The 17,535-nt window shown below is 39.5% G+C and overlaps 1 protein-coding gene across 13 annotated transcripts in view; it reads left to right on the top strand.

Annotated features, from left to right (window-relative positions):
• The window catches only part of EYA1 (EYA transcriptional coactivator and phosphatase 1), a 253,329-nt gene that overhangs the window by 184,200 nt on the left and 51,594 nt on the right, over window positions 1–17,535 (top strand). For all 13 annotated transcript variants that reach the window (XM_026662552.2, XM_026662509.2, XM_026662565.2 and 10 more), the window contains one exon: window positions 8,052–8,141. In XM_026662552.2, coding sequence (XP_026518337.1) covers window positions 8,052–8,141 — 90 coding nt within the window. The remainder of the gene's footprint in view (window positions 1–8,051; window positions 8,142–17,535) is intronic.

Genomic DNA, 17,535 nt, shown 5'->3' with positions numbered 1-17,535 from the left:
TCTCTGTGTTTTTATAAAACAAAATGACTTGCAATTGAAGTCTGATCTGTTTCTTGTTTGATTTAAATCTGTCTTGTTACAGGCCAGATTGATTATATTATCTGTTTTTTTAAAAATCACATTAATTGCTTGTGTGTAGTTAAGGAATTCTCATGTTTGACTTTGGAATAATTTTGGAAGTAATAAGTGAATGAATAGATAGTCTAGTAGCTTGCAGCATACTGCACACACGTTACAATCCATTTTATAAGTTTTATAAAATCAAAAGATGACCAACTTGGAATCCATTGCTACTGAAATAAAGCTCTTACGTTATAATTCTGTATCAGTTTTTCGTCTTCAAGTGCTTGCTCATGTCCATTCCGTGCTAGGTGTGTGCACGCCATGGGCACTGTTGCCAGAGATTTTTCCCTTAGTGGCATCCATAGGAATCACATGCATATGTGCTGCTATAAGGGGCGCCACTGGCCCCGCACCTTCTCAGTTCCTTCTTACCGCCTGTGACGGTTGCTGGAACGATCCTTCTTGTTGTGGCAAGGCCTCTTGAGTGTAGTTATTGTAGTTAATCTACATAGTTCTTAGTTAGAGTTAGTATTTATAGAAGCATAAATAGTCATCCCTATCGTCAAGACACTTGTCACCCCAGGGGCTGGGCATGCCCATGTCCTCGGGCTTAAAGCCGTGTGCCTCTTGCAGCAAGCTAATGCCAGTGAGTGACCTGCACTCTCGATGTCTAAAGTGCCTGGGGGAATCACATGTTAAAGGTAAGTGCCAGATCTGCAGGGACTTCGGACCCCAAGCTAGGAAAGACAAGGACATTCAGCTTCCCATTCACATGCAATTCACCTCGTTGTGACAGCATTGACCTCGTGGTGACAGCGTCTCCTGGGAAACTGAAACATACTGGCAGATCACCTCAACAGAGCCTTTTCCTCTTGCCACAATTCGTTTCTTCACCCAGAGGTCATCAGTATCATCTTCTAGGTGGACCTATTCACCACCAGACAGAACAGGAAATGTCATCACTACTGTGTTTGCTGTGCAGGCACAGCACAGGTTCCCTCTCTGATGCCTTCCTGCTCTCCTGGGCAGACCACCTACTGTATGTCTTTCCTCCAATCCCCTTGGTTCACAAGGTTCTTCTAAAAATCAAATGAGACAAGGCAAGGATTATCCTGATAGCACTGGCGTGGCCATGCCAGCATTGGTTCGGCACGCTTCTGGACCTCTCAGTGGCAGCGCCACTCGCACTGCCACTCCGCCCGGACTTGATCTCACAAGACCACGTCCCATTGCTTCACCCAAACCTTTCCTCCCTACATTTAACTGCATGGATGCTGCGTGGCTGAACCCTGAGGAACAGGTCTGCTCGAATCAGGTTCAACAGGTCTTGCTGAGGAGTAGAAAGCCTTCCACCCAGGCTACTTACTTGGCCAAGTGGAAATGTTTCACTTGTTGGGCCTCTGAACAGAATCTCTCTCCATCCAGATCTCCTCTGCAATCTATGTTGGACTATCTGCTCCACCTAAAGTAGCCAAGGTCTGGCTCTCTATTAAGGTTCATTTGGCAGCCATCTCAGCCTTTCACCCTCCAGTGAATGGCAGATCAGTGTTCTCCCAGCAGATAAACATCTGGTTTCTCAGGAGGCTGGAAAGATTCTATCCTAAGGTTCGAGAGCTGACCCCACCCCTTTGGGACTCAAACCTGTTCTTATCAAGGCTCATGGGCCCCCCTTCAAGCCGTTAGCATTGTGCTCCCTACAGCTTCTCTCCTGGAAGGCTGCCTTCCTGGTGTCTATCACGTCGGCCAGAAGGGTTTCTGAGATCAAAGCCCTTACAGCGGAACCTTCTTACACGGTGTTCTTCAAGGACAAAGTCCAACTGCGCCCCCAACTGGCCTGTCTACCAAAGGTGGTGTCACAATTCCACACAACCAGATCATTTTTCTACCTGTCTTCTTCCCAAAGTCTCAAAAGTCCGCTAAGGAACGTCGGCTTCATACGTTGGACATTAGGCAGGCCCTCGCCTTTTATATTGAGAGAACTAAGCCCTTCCACAAATCCACGCAACTCATTGTAGCAATAGCGGAAAGGATGAGAGGGCTACCTCGGTCATCCCACAGAAGCTCTTCCTGGATAACTGCCTCTATTCAGGCTTGCTATGAGCAGGCAAATGTCCCAACTCCAGCCATTGTGACCACTTATTCCACAAGAGCCCAGGCTTCATCAGCCGTATTCCTCCTGCAGGTACCAGTCCAGGATATCTGCAGAGCTGCAACCTGATCATTGGTTCATTCCTTAGCGTTTCACTAAGGCATCACCCAACAGGGCCAAGACAATGCCCGTGTTGGGAGAGCAGTGTTGCAGTCAGCACATCCAAGAACTCTGACCCTACCTCTGGGGCACTGCTTGTGAGTCTCCTAGCATTGAATGGACATGAGCAAACACTCTAAGAAGAAAAATGAAGAATGGGTTACTAACCTTTTGTAACTCTTTTTCTTTGAGATGTGTTGTTCATATCTATTCCATGACCTACCCTCCTACCCCTTTGTCAAAGTTACTGTCAAGAAGGAACTGAGAGGGTGTGGGGCTGGTGGTGACCCTTATACCAGCGCATATGGGCACAACTGCAGAGGGCACTAGAGCTGGTCCTATGGATACCACTAAGATAAAAATCTCCAGCAGTTGTGCACACATCGTGCGCACACCTAGCATGGAATGGACATGAGCAACACATCTCGAAGAACAATTAGTAATTGTTTTTTTTTATTATGTGAAAAGGTTAGCATAGGATTGTCAAACACTACTTTTCAGTTTACTGGTTTACTCTTCTGTCAACTGGTTTACTATGTTAATAAATCCTCATTTTCGCTAATTATAAGTAAAATTGGCTGATGTATTCTAAGATATATAAAATTGTTCTTAATCATTGGAATCTACTTGTTTATTAGTCACAGTGAGTAATACACATTCAAAAAAATAGTCTTGTTGACTACAAGTGCTACTCAATGTGAGCAATGTTTATATAATCAAACCCTATATTTTCAGTCCTGATGCCTAAATTTTATCAAAATATTTGTTTGATTTCACATGCCAATCTTTTATTTAGGTGTCAGCCCAAAATGATTGAACCTTAAATTCTCCTGACAAAAACTATGGGTTAATAATTTTATAATGAATTATGATGTTTGATTCCTGACTTATTACTTTGTAGCAATTTGACATAAACACATACTGTAGATAGCTGAATATGCAAGTTAAAAGGAGATGAGTGACACATGATAGCACTTCAGTCACTATAGAAACCAGTTACTTGAGACGTAGCTTAGTTGGTCTGCTGATGCGTATGTGACAGAATGTGTCTACCATTCAGTAAATACACACTAGATCTCATTGGCACATTGCAGAATTAGGCCATGTTAAAGCAACATGCATTACAACAAGTTTAGAGTTTATTCCACCTTCTTTGGACATTACCTGTGGGAACAAAGCATGTTTGATATTAGAAGGAACTGTTGTAACAAAAGTAATGGGAAGAAGATGGTGATTCGAGGTAGCCTTTGCTTTGGAAGAGAATATTGGAACATCTTAGAATAAGCAGGGTGTGTACATGGCTTGCAGGTTCCAGCTTTAATAGTAAAATGTGCACTTTATATTCATGTGCGCTTTGTTATGTTACATTAGCCCCACAAGTTCTTCACAATTTAAACTGTTATAGGAAAAATATTAACTGATTTCCATGGTCTTTGGATCACAACCAAAGTGCTGTCAAACGCACAACAGTGAACAAACTGGAAAAAATAGGGAAAAATACTTTTCCCTCTTGTATAGTAATCTTAGGGGCTTCTTGTGACAGTAATAGGTACATAATTTTTAGATAGAAATCTGATTTTCCCAGTTGATGGTGTCTTTAAGTTTTCTGACATCAGTATTACCAGTCCCAACTGTTAAAAACATCATAATCCAGGTCCAAAAATAATGAGATTTTAATATTTTTTTGTTTATTTGCTTTCTGGTTTTTAAGCCTTGAGGATTCCCATTTTCAAGCTTTTATCCACAACCAGGAGAGTTAGAAACTTAATTTTAATGGAATCTGAGGTTCTCACATAACCAATGCACTGGAGGAGCTGGATCTTAAGGAAAGCATTAAATATAGTGAGAAATGGCAACACTGTAACCTGTCTGTTCCCTCTTGATCCACTTTTCTAATGCCTGAGTGAGCTCTTCTTGAGGATTCCTGTGACTAGGACAGGAACTGTTGCTGAACAGATAATATATTATTTTTCTTGGTCTCTACCTCTCTCCTACTATTTTTCTTCTGTTTTTTGCTCCCCTTTTCCATTTGCTCTCCCTTCATCTTTTCCGTTTGTCACCTTCTCCGTTTATCTTTTTGTTACTTTGTTTTCTCCTCTATCCCTCAGATGTTGTTTATGAGCAAAATCATAAACATGTTCTAGTGTTAGCATTTAAACTGGAAGACTGGGACATTTTTCTTCCCAATTGAAATAAATGTTGCTATTTCCAAAAATAGCAGTCTGAAATGAGTATAATAATACAAATGTACTAACTAAAAAAATATTCTTGGAACAACAGTATGTTGTAATTTGCTCTTAGGCAAAAACTAAGTGTAAAAGAGAAAGGGAGATCTGTCTGCCCCGACGCTTGTGGTTAACAGTTATTTTAATTGACATTGGAGCTGCTAGCATCCACATAAACCTGATGTTTTGAGCCAGCTGCCTACTGAATGGGTCCTGGAAGCTGGGAAGAAGTCGAGGCCCCATGTATAGTATTGATAATTTGAGACAGGTGGATATACAGTTGGAATGGCACTGGAAATGCTGTGGCCCTTATGTATTTCCATTTTCTGTGCAAACTTTTACATTAGATACTTTAAGGAGATAGTCTTTTACGTATAAGACATTTTGTGTGTGTGTGTCGGGGGCGGGGGGTGTTATATATTTTAAAGATTTAAGAAAAACAAAAATCTTGTTTCACTTAAGCCTTCAATTGTTACCAGTCAGCCTAAGTAGAAAATAAAGCAAAGCTGTGTAATCAGAGTGATCTTTCCTGTTTTTCAGCTTCTTATTTTTCCCCTGACAAAGGCATCAAATGGGTAGAAATTGCAAATGACATATATACAATGTTTGTGGCTCTGATGCCAGTATTCAAAAGAAAAGGCCTGGTTAACAGATTCGACAGTGGTATTTCTTCTTTCAACTAAGTGGTTTATTTCTCTGAGATTTACACCTGATTGTGGCCATTCCTTAAAAGATGCTCACATTGAACTGCAAATCCTAATAAATGAGAACAGATTGTTAGCCTCTTTTCATTGTGTTACATCTCACAGTAATTGCCTTGCAATTAATAGCTTTAAATTCCAAAAGAGGGCTCGGCGTCATATATTATTCTGGCCTTATCTAGCTTTGTCATCTTTAGGTTTTAGCCACCATTGTAACTAATCAAAGTACACACTGCACTGCTGTAAGCCACCCTGGGTTGACGCACACATCCTGTTTTTTATTGGTGCAGTTACATCAGTGCAGCTACAGTGGTGGCTAAAACCCTAATATAGAGAAGTCCTTATAGCCCACTAAATGTGGTATCCAAGGCAGCAGTCTAAGTATAGTTTTAGGCACAACCAACCCTTCTAATCAAGTATTTGGTGTTTAATCAAAGATTTACGTTTTATTTTAAAAGTAACCTGTTTTGCTTCATGTCATGCATTCATGGGATTTGATGTGACATTTTTTCTAGTTAAATTAACAATGTAGCTTGAGAGAAAACCCCTCTCTGTTGTGTGTAATAGTTTAAAATAACATTTGAGCTAAATGGTCCACATCATGCAATTTAAAAATATACCTATTCTGACTCAAGTGTGTGTTTTTAAAAAAGTTGTTAAAATTAATCATTCACAAAATCAACTTTTCTTTACAATATTCTTTAGAGACCCTTTTTTTTTAAAGTTTTGATTGTAACATTGTAACAACTATGGAGAGCCAGTATCTCGCATTGTTTTCCCAAATAACGTGCAAGGTCGCGAATGGGCATGAGCATAACATTTGAATGGGACTGGTTCAGTTATCTGATGGTGGTGGGCGGTGGTGGTGTTTTATTATTGAAGTGCCATAGTGCTGCTTGGTGTTAGTGATCTGTACTGTCGTGTGGGAGTCCAGTGTCAGGTGCATAGTTCCAGTGTCCCAGCTCCCTAGGTTGGCAGGAGCTGGGAGTTCTGTGGGGCTAGAACAGTCAGCCCTTAGAAGGAGGGAGTGTTTTACTTCATTGAACAGCAATCCCTGCAACTGAAATAAGAAATGATACCGATGAACTATAAAGGATGCTGAGATAACTGTCCACAAAGATGGCATGTGTGGTGAGAAGGAAAGCCATCCTTAGGGCTTCTACGAGAATATAGACCCTTCCTAACTCCTTACATACACACATCCCTTCCAGGAAAATAAAATAAAACTTAGTTCTGTGAAACAACCAGCATTACAAAAGAGGAAAAACAGTAGTCTGATTCATACTTTAAAGCAAGCAGATGAATCTTCACATTTGCAGTACGAATCAAAATGTTCTCTTCTGAAATTTTTGTTGATACAAAATATAAATACAAGACTGATTTGTAAGGTCAAAGTGCTTAATATTGCCAACAAACTGGCATGATGCAGTTGTAGCAATACACTAAAATCCTCTTTTATAGGGGTTCAGAAGTATTTATTTAACTTAGAAAAATGCTCACTTTTTATTGTGTGTCAACTTGTTAGTGAATTGTATAAAAAATTTTCTCTGTGTGTTAGAGCTTTATTATTTGGACATCTGCATGTCTAAATGCTTCTTTGCAAAATATTCTTTCAGATTAGCTTTGATTTCATTTTCTGTTCTCTGGAAATGTCAGACTAAGCTGCCAAATTAACAGATCTTTTTTCAACTGTTTTTTGCCAATAATGCATAGTGTCTTGTGACAGACAAATGTTTGGGAATTTCAGAAATCTTGTTGAAAAACCTAATAATTTGATTGATATAGGAAAAAACTGGAGGCTAAACCTATTAAAGTTCCCATTTTGAGTTTCGTCAGTTGTAGAATCTAAGCAGATTTAAGAAAAAAGAGAACTGTTCCTGCAATCCAGTTTTTATTATAAAATGTAATTCCTGATGAACTAATGTTTGGTTAATTGATTGTGTCGTGAAGCACTATAACGTAGTCTTTGAAGGTTGTATTTTGTATGCTCTCGGATATTCTTGAGAAAGCATTTTAAGCGACGGAATGTACATCAAATAAATATATTAGACTCTTATTTCAATTTTCAGATAGAAAATATATAAAACACATACAAATCAAAACAGGACAAACATCTGTAATGCATTTGGTAACCACAATGCTGAACACACTTCTTGAGTTTATTAACTCAGTAAGGAGTAAGTTGTTATGGTAATTTCTGCAGAGAATTTAGTGTGTTCTGTATTAATAACAAACAATAGATTTGTTCATTCTGCATGGGTGGGCTATATTTAAAGAATAATTAAAGCACAGTTTTGCAGAGAATTAAGGAGTTATTTTATATGTTATTGCTGTTTGTAAATTAAACATTAATGGTGATTTATTAAAGGCAATAGTTAGGCTAATGACCAAATCCTCTTACTCATGGGAGTTTGCTTAAGTGAGGACTGTATTATTGAGACAATGGTTGTTTTAAATCTGTGCACAGTACTTAAATCTTGGAGGGCAGGGGAGGTCCCAATCCTGCAATTGGAACAGCATAAGTGGACCCCTTCTATCTATTCAAAGCTCCATTGAAGGCAGTGAAGCTCTGCATGGGTGAAGGGGTTTGCCCAGTTGCAGAATCAGGGTTTTCATTATCAACAGATTTAAAATGTCCTTTAAAACGTTGACATATTGAGATATTATGGTGCAAGGTTTTAGGGGAGCCCAACTTTAACTATGTAGGCAGACCCATCAATTGATATCTTCAGTATTCTCTGCTTCTGAGGAATATTTCTTCTAGCATATGAAGTATGCATGTTACTGACTATATTTTGTCATTTCTTCTTTGAGGATCCACCTACTTCAGTTTCACTTGGACTACGGATGGAGGAGATGATATTCAATTTGGCAGACACACATCTGTTCTTTAATGATTTAGAAGTAAGTACTGATTGTTTATTTACACCGAGCAGTTATTTAACATTTGTTTCATATTGCATGATAGCAAATAGCTCGAAAGTCTGGTTTGGTTTAACAACTTTAAAATGCAAATGTTAGAATACATATATTTTTAAAATCTCCAACAGTTTTTGTTACCCCGAAATACAATGCTTTTATTTAATGTAAAGAGTATTTTGTGCCATCAAAGGTGCAATTTTAGATTATTCAACTATTGTATATATGATCATGATTGACCAGCTTTAGAAGTGGATACACCAAAACCATCTATAAACATTAGAATTCAATAGTCTGTACAGGCCATTAAATATTAAACTTCAGCTTCTATAAACAGTCAATAGCTGGGTGCAGATTTCTCAGTTACATCCCACTGTGAGGAAATATTACCCTAGAACCCAAGGGAAATCATTAATGTTGCATATGCTGTCAATCTCAGAGGCTTATTACAGTGGGTCTTCTGCCTTCCGCAGTGGCAGGTACAATTTGTTGCATACTGTACTAGGATTTCTTTGTTAGTTATGCCTCTCTTGTGTGGCATGCTGTGAGTACTTGGTGTCATCATGCCAAGGGCTTTCTCAGCCTCTCTGGGCTGTGGATTTGGGATTCTTATGAGATCATTCTAAAAACTATCTGGATTGCTGATAGTGACTGTCACCATGATGTGTGGCAGTTTCATCTTAAAACGGAAAAAGTGATTTCTGTTCCTATTTTCATAACAAGAAAACATGAAAATAGTCAGATTTGTTTTCCATCATCATAAAGACAGCCATTTATTTAAAATCCCACTGTTGAGCAAGCTTGTGGTTGGACTGCCAACGGGCATTAATCATCAAGTTGTTGTTTTGCTAGATTTTAGGAATGTGTGTTATTCCAGACAGGCAAAAGAATCTTAAAAGATTCAAATGTAACTTTTGCTGATCAAAGTTAATTGGCATCAATTGGCCTTTAAATATTTCCTGATGTTTCCCTTTTCAAAATCAACAAAATACACCTTATTTAATAGATGAGCCAAAATCATTTGAAAAATGCCAGTGTGTGACAGATCTTAAATGTGGTTTGTACAACATCTGTCCCTTGTTTTGATTTCTTTTCATCTGAGAAGAAACTACTCACAGACGAATTGGCAACTTACAGTGTAATAAAATTATTTAAATGTGCTTTATTTTTTCTTCCATTCCTTAGTGAAGTATTTATTTTTACACTTACAGGAAAACACAAGCTTTCTTGCATTCAAAACGTGTTTTCTTTCATTAAGGAAGCTGCATATAAAGACATTATTGGTTTTGATTAAAAAAATGCCATTAGTGAATGTCATGTGTAGAACTGATTTTTCAGACTTTAGAAGAGCATAACAAGACAAGCTACTTACTTTCCAAATCTGTTTCTGATTTACAATTACATTTCATTTTATCCAGAGCGGCAAAAGATAGTAGTATCAAATCTTAACAGTGTGCTTAATAAAGTTTGCACTGTGTTTTCATTTGCTTTGCACAACCAAATACAAGTCCTGTAGCCATCCCTTGATACTTGAATGTAAGTGCCATTGGCGTGTATAGGAGTTAATCACATACATCCTGGGGATAATTGGCATGTTACAGCCTTAACATTACAAAATAGTGTCTTTTAATCATTCATTAACCCTTGAAGCAGACTGTACATTTGAAGAAATACTGGCCCAGATCCTCAGCCAAGGCCAAGAACCTCACAGAGCACCTTGGCCATCTTTGCATTTTCCCAATACTGTGCCAATTGTCTGGTGTTCCCAGCATATGCCAGAGCAGTCCAAATGCAGGGAGATTGTTAAATACAACTGTACACGGTTCATATTTGGTGACGTTTAAATACTTAGGGACAGATTCTATCCTGTAGTTCATGGGTGCTCTGAGAAGAAGGAAACAAGGTGTTGGCAGCCCCTCCTTGTCTGCCCTCACAGCCACTTGGCAGCATCGCAGCCTTTTAAGTCAGGGACTGTCTCTTATTCTGTTGCACAGTGCTTAGCACACTGGGTTCCAGGCACTGCTGTAATAATAGCAGCATTCCAGAGATCACTGGTTGTGGAAGCTGGAGAAGGAAATTTCTACTGCACCTACTAGTGCTCCACAGTCCTGGTAAAGCGTGGTGTGACTCTGTCTCTTAGCATATTGTACACACTGAAGCATATATGCTCATCAGGGATGTAGATTAGTATGTATTACCTTTGCTGGAATAGGGTTATGGTTATAGTCGTTTTATTCAGTTGAGTCATTGTTTGAGAAGTGCAAACTTAACTCCTGATTACTTGGTTTCACAACATTTAGTTAGTTATTTTAACTCGGGTGTTCTTGGGAGGTAATGTACTCCCAAATCACAGACACATGCCCATAACCTTAACTCCTTTTAGCAAAGATTTGATCTGGGGATATCCCAGGTTTTTTTAATAGTCGTAACATGAGACTGAGGTGAACATGGTGCCTGGGGGCCATTCTTCCCTCCCCTGCCTTCTGAGGTCTGCAGGGGCAAAGCCTCACTCTTGTATATCTTCTAAGATCCAAAGGAGTAGAGACCATCTCCTGCAGCCCTTGGAAGGTACACAGAAGGGAGGATACCCTCTTGTGGACCATAAGAGATGTGTAGAGAAGTGAGGAAAGGGAGGGCAAGAGGGTTGTGGGGGGACAGCACATCTGGATATTTCCTTCAACCCGTAGATCTTCTGATAGACACATTAGGAGAAAATTCTGTTTTATTACAATACTCCCTAATGATCACTTTACATTATGAGTTCTATCTGCGAAGAAAGGGGCTAGGGTTGAGATTTTCAAAGGCAACTGAGAGATGTAGACAACTTCCATTGGGAAGCTCTGGATGACTTTGAAAATTTCAACCTAGAATTTTGTGGCAGTGTAAATATCCAGCAGTCATTTCATGGTCTGTTTTAAGTTCGTTGGAGCCATTAAGACATCCTGATATTAACAAAATTTAGTAACTTTCATATCTACAGTTTATTCAACTAATTCTTGGTTCTGTGCACTAGAGCACAGCTATCTGAGCCTAAAAAGCAATTTTAACCTATCTTGTTTTTGTTCGTTTTGTTTTGTTACAAGCTGTTTTTAAAAAAATAAACTTTTTGAACTCTGGTGACAGTCTCAGGCTTTAGGATGTGATAATTTATTAATCTTATGATGTTTAAATCAAACTTGGTAAAAAATAATTCTGCCCTGCCACTGCCCTAATTTATTAGCTTAGAAGCCAAAATTGCTGTATCTGTGGCTTTTAGGAGAATCAAAATTGGGTTTATAATGGAAGTGTCGTTCCAACCTTAACTTTGCAGTGGTTCCTGTGTTTTAGAATTTTTTAATTGTAATAAAAGTAATAGAATGGTGGGTTTCACTTTTTGTTGTTTTTATTAGAGTAATAAAATCAATATAAGATATAATTGTAAATCTTGAAGGATCACTCTCAAATTCTTATATGGTACGTTGAATGAGACTGATAAGTATTTTAATATACTAAAAGAGAGGCATAAATATTTGCAAATGTATAATTAAAATACATACAGTAGACTTGGCAGATGTATTGGTTGAAATATGATTTTTTAAATCAGATTATGAAACTATAATATATACATAGATCAAACAGAAGTAGAAACTAAGGACCATATTTTCAACACATAGTCTTCTAAGGGAACATCTACACAGCAAAAAATCCCCTATGGCAGCAAGTCTCAGAGCCCAGGTTTTGTTTTGTTTTTTGTTTTTTGTTTTCGCTCTGTAGATATACTGTGAATCTATGTTTAGGCACCTAAATAAGTGGTCTCGTTTTGAAGAGTGAGCATCAGTGAGAGTTAGTTCCTAAGTGCAGGCTTAGAAGACATTATCATTATGTAACTGGGGAACTATATGTATTGGCATAATGTTCTCAAGAGAACCAGAATTATCTCACCAGACAAGAATGATGTAGTAATGCCTGAATTCATGCTACAATTAGCACTATGTTGTGGTAGGGGACATAAAGTATTATGTTTTAATCACTTCTTTTACACTTTTTAGCATTTTAGAGTCTCTGCTACAAGCATTTTTAAGGAAGTTAGCCACTTGATGACTAGATTAAAATGTGATATCCACCCGTCACAACTTTTAACATTTGTCCTGCTGACTACCTTTAAAAATTAGTTCTTCTATTTCTGTGGCAAATTACATGAGCTTTATAATTAGGTACATTGTAGAAAGAACTATTGGTTACATCTATTGTTGATACTTAAACTAGTGATTAAGACTAAGGTTTGCAAGGTATTAAACTAGATTTCATTGGTCCTAGTACAGTAACTCCTCGCTTAACGCTGTAGTTATGTTCCTGAAAAATGCAACTTTAAGCGAAACGATGTTAAGCGAATCCAATTTCCCCATAAGAATTAATGTAAATAGGGGGGATTAGGTTCCAGGGAAATTTTTTTCGCCAAACAAAAGACTATATATATATGTGTATATATATATATATATACACACACACAATATAAGTTTTAAACAAACAATTTAATACTGTACACAGCAATGATGATTGCAAAGCTTGGTTGAGGTGGTGAAGTCAGAGGGTGGGATATTTCCCAGGGAATGCCTTGCTGCTAAATGATGAACTAGCACTTGGCTGAGCCTTCAAGGGTTAACACATTGTTGTTAATGTAGCCTCACACTCTACAAGGCAGCACAAATGGAGGGAGGGGAGACAGCACGGCAGACAGAGACAGAGGCCACGTCTACACTACCTGCCAGATCGGTGGGTAGTAATCGATCTATCGGGGATCGACTTATCGCATCTCATCTAGATGCGATAAATTGATCTCCAAATCAATGCCCGTACTCCACCTCCGCAGGAGGAGTAAGCGGAGTCAACGGGGGAGCTGCAGCAGTCGACTTGCCGCCGTGAGGACGGCCAGGTAAGTCGAACTAAGATACTTCGACTTCAGCTACGCGAATAGTGTAGCTGAAGTTGCTTATCTTAGATCGATCCCCCCCCAGTGTAGACCAGCCCAGAGACACATACCCTGTGTGTGTGTGAGAGAGAGAGAGAGAGAGATGCGCATTGCCCCTTTAAGTACGCTGACCCAACTCTAAGTACATTGCCTTTTTAAGTAGATCAGCAAGTTGAGACAGCAGCTGCTGCCAGCAAGCTCCCTCGGTCCTGAGCCCTGTTGTGTCGCCCTCCCTCCCTCCACTCTATGGAGATGGGGTAAGCGGAGGGCAGGAGCAGAGGGGAGGGGGACACCCTGACATTAGCCCCCCTTTTCTTCTCCCCCCCCCCCCCCCGCACAGCAAGCAGAAGGCTCCCAGGAGCAGCTCCAAGGTAGAGGGCAGGAGCAGCACATGGCAGTGGGGGCAGGGAGAGCTGAACTGCCCGGCAATTGATAGCCTGCTGGACGGCTGCCGCACAGGGAACTTAGGGGAGTGGGGAGCTGGTATGGGGGCTGCTGGTCCACCCTGGTTCCAAGCCCCCACCAGGTAGCTCCAACAGGCTGCTCTTTCTGCAAGCAGTCGACAAAGCAGGCGGCTGCCAAACATTATAAGGGAGCCTTGCACAACTTTAAACGAGCATGTTCTCTCATTGATCAGCAACGTAACAACAAAACAACATTAACCAGGACGACTTTAAGTGAGGAGTTACTCTATCTTAAAAAGTATAGATATAACTTCATCTCTGAAGCTGTAGGTGTTACTTTATATATTAGTTGACCAAGATCATAAATCCTTTTTTAGAAACCTTAGCTTTATGAAATCTTACCTGATATATTTTATGAAAGATACTTTTCTCTTTAGTTTAACAGAAAATGAAATTTTTCTTATAGGAAATAAAGATCCAATCAACTAATTATTCAATTCAGTTCATTGGGGTTGTTATGTTTGTCTGAGCTTTTTGTTTTCTGTTTGTTTTTTGGTTCTAGCTTTTTCTTTTGTTAATTTTTTTAAGCAAGTTTGTCCCTTTTTATTATTAAGTTATTAATTTAATTTTGACACATCAGAGAAGGTGAATGATATACATGAAGGTACAGTACTGATTGGCAATTGGTTTTCTTCCACTAGAGAAAGACACATAAACTGTACTCAGAAATGCATAATTCATTTCCTTCTTCTCTGTTTGTGAATCTGAGGAATGTCCTGTATGTTATTTTACAAAACTGCCTCCATGTGCAGTCTGATGAAATGTATATGGAAGTCATTTATTATGAATGTAATATGGAATTAATTTTTCAGCTACTTTAGGGAAGGTATTTCTATCTCTGACAGAGAGAAGAAGGAATATTATCAGTCATAACTGTAAAGCAATAGTTCAAGCCGTCCAAAAAAGGGGGGGGGGGAGAAATCAGTTTGATGTTATGTCTTAACTATACCACTTCTGATCTTAAGCTACTTTTTTACATTGGTTGTTTGTACAAGACAAGGAGTAGGGGGGAACGAATCAGAGTTTACATTCATGTTATAGGCAATATTTTGATGTCACAATAAGGATTTACATTAATATCTCCTCAGACTCTGACTCAATGACCATCCATCTTGTTTTTAATGTGTTTTGATTAATGTTTGTGGCATAATCCTACCTGTATGTAGCAACCAGCTAACGTAATCACTTTTAACTTCATGGTTACAATATAAACTTTAGGTTGCTTTGAAATGATTGACCTTTGAACCACTGTATTAGCATATTCTTCCACATCAAGCCCACTCACTTGTTGCCTACATGAGGGCTGCAGTTAATTTGCATAATGTGAAGATTTCCAGCACACCCCATAAGGCAGTTCATGCCATGGAGAGCAGGAGTGAGATTTTCAAAGGTGCTCAGCATTGATTTAATTCTGCTGCATTTGCAGGTAATGGGAGTTTTACCATTGACTTCAGTGGGACAGAGGTAAACCAATGTTGATTGCTTTTGGAAATTCCTCCCTATCAGTATTAGTTTTCAGTATGCCACTGAGTTCCAAGTGGAAAATCAAGATGCCAGATTGGATGCTGGGTCGTGGAGTCTCCACATCCCCCATGTTAAAACAGACGACAGATCAGACCCACATTGTAAAATATTTATGGGCTGCATTTGGCCCCACTTTACTCCTCCCCTCCACAGTCTATAATTCTGTAAACCTATAAATCTTTCTAATATACCTAATAATTTGTATTTGTTTACTTGGTGGATTTTACTCAGATATAGTAAATGGATTAACTGATATGCAATGATAAGGTGCTCTTTATTCTTTATAAAATCTTAAGTATGCTTCATTGACTAAACTGTGTGTTGTTTTCCAATAGTTATTCCACTAGCCTGAGAAAAGGCATTTAATTTCACGAAGTCGTTATTACTGTAACATTGTTTTCCCAGCATGCTTTGAGCCCTTGTTAGTCTAGTTGAAACTGATTTTAGCTATTCTGTAATTAATACAGTCAAAAGGCCTGACTGTTGTGCAAAAAAACCCACAAAGACTATTACAACAGAAAACAATGAAAGATTTCCCTTTTTTTCATTGCCACTGCTGCCGTGTGATAGATCGAAAAGACAAAATACTTCTTTTCTGGAAAAGGTTAAAAGTTGCAATTTCATTAAAATACAACTTATAGGGTGAAATCCTGGCCCGTTTGACCTCAGTATGAATTTTGCCATTGACTTCAATGGAGTGAGGGTCTCGCTCATAAGAAATAAAAACATTTCCTGGTAACTGAATGAAAGTTCTCTACAATCACAATTTTAGCAACATTTTCAGTTCTTATAATAAATTTATCCAGACCTTGTGAATTTGAATAGGTTTTCCCTTGCAAACTTACCAATATTTTCTGCCTCTGGCTGGGCAGTGACAACACACTTTCTTCTTTGAGTATGTGTCAATGTGGATACCACTGCAAAAGCTCATGTGCGTCATGCGCACGAGATCAGAGCCTTGTGAGTAATAATGTCCAGCAGGGAGCACACATGCACCCTGAGTCTCCTCGTGCTCCTGTATGAAGGCATAAAGCGCGGGGCAGCTGCAACTCTGCTTCAGTTCCCTCTTACCATTCATGGCAGCAAGATGGAACCGAGTGAGTGTCCAGCCTGCTAGGCTTTAGCTTTGGCAAAATCTTCAAACCTTCTTCAGAACTCAGCTGTTTCATCTCTAAAGAACTGCCGTGAATGATGTTAACCTGTTTGGACTGAATTTGGACTGTCAGACACTCCCCACCCCCATGTACAGCCTCCCCTTTATCGTCCACCTCAGCATGGCAGATTCATGCTCTGCCCTTCCCATGACACACTAATCCCATTAAAAGTCTAAGAAATTCCCATATACCAAGTAGATGCTTGGTATGCCTTTCATTCTCTGGTACCAGACAAGCCAGCTTCTTACAGCCCCAGTGCCAGATACTTTAAGTCATTTCAAGACTTCTGAGGATTGTAGAGAAAGGCATCGATCATACAAGAAAGATCTGAACTTTTTGGCCAGGGCTGATTGACCCTGCTGAGGCTCTGTGGCAAATGTCAGCAATAAAACTACCTGTGATGGGTTGCCCCGCTTAGGATGCCATAGGATGTGCTGAGATACCACTGAGCCCACCTGTTATGCCAGCCTGGGCACTCTTTTTACCTGTCTTGCTGAGCCAGGCCACTAAGCCTCCACCAGCCCACACACAGGCAGGGCCACACCCAACTGCAGAATGACACAGACACTGAGATCAGTTCTGTGAAGACTCAGTTTTCCCAGCACTCAGATGTCCACCTCCCTTGGAGTGCAGACCCAAAGGTATATTATGAAATCTGCCTCCTCCCTCAATGTGGAGGAAGGTATGCACAGCCTCTTATTCTCCCCCCCCCCCAATTATGAATTGTACAAACGGGGTTATATTATAAACAAGAAATAAGTTTATTAACTAAAAAAGGTGAATTTTAAGTGAATATATGAGATAACAAACAGAACAAAGCAGATTACTGAGCAAATAAAACAAAATACGCAAGCTAAGCTCCGTATACTTAAGAAACAGGTTACAAAATGTAATTTCTTACCCTAAATGTTATTTTAGGCAGGTTGAAAAGTTTCTGTAGCTTAGCGTAACAGTTATATTTCTTTTCAGACTAGACCCCTGTCTCAGTCTGGACTCCCCCCTTGCCTTCCCTTCAGATGTCTTTAGCAGTCTTTCTTCTTGGGCAGCCAGGCCATGGAGAGGAATCCCGTTTGCCTCCCTCCTCACCCTTAAATAAGATTTACATAAGGTGGGAATCCTTTGTTTTCCAAACTTGATCCCCCCCTTCCCTTTTAGGTGACAGCTACAAGAAGTCCAAGATAATGTTTAGTATCAGGTGACAAGACCACCTGACCTAGTAGTGTCTCAGTTACGTGCCAGGACGCCTCCCAGGAGGGAGAGAAATGAGTATCTTCACACTTTTGTTGTTC

This window comes from Terrapene carolina, unplaced genomic scaffold, assembly GCF_002925995.2.
Source record: "Terrapene carolina triunguis isolate 2854851 unplaced genomic scaffold, T_m_triunguis-2.0 Scaffold58, whole genome shotgun sequence".
NCBI classification, from domain to species: Eukaryota; Metazoa; Chordata; order Testudines; family Emydidae; genus Terrapene; species Terrapene triunguis.
This window is presented reverse-complemented; position numbering and strand designations above follow the sequence as displayed.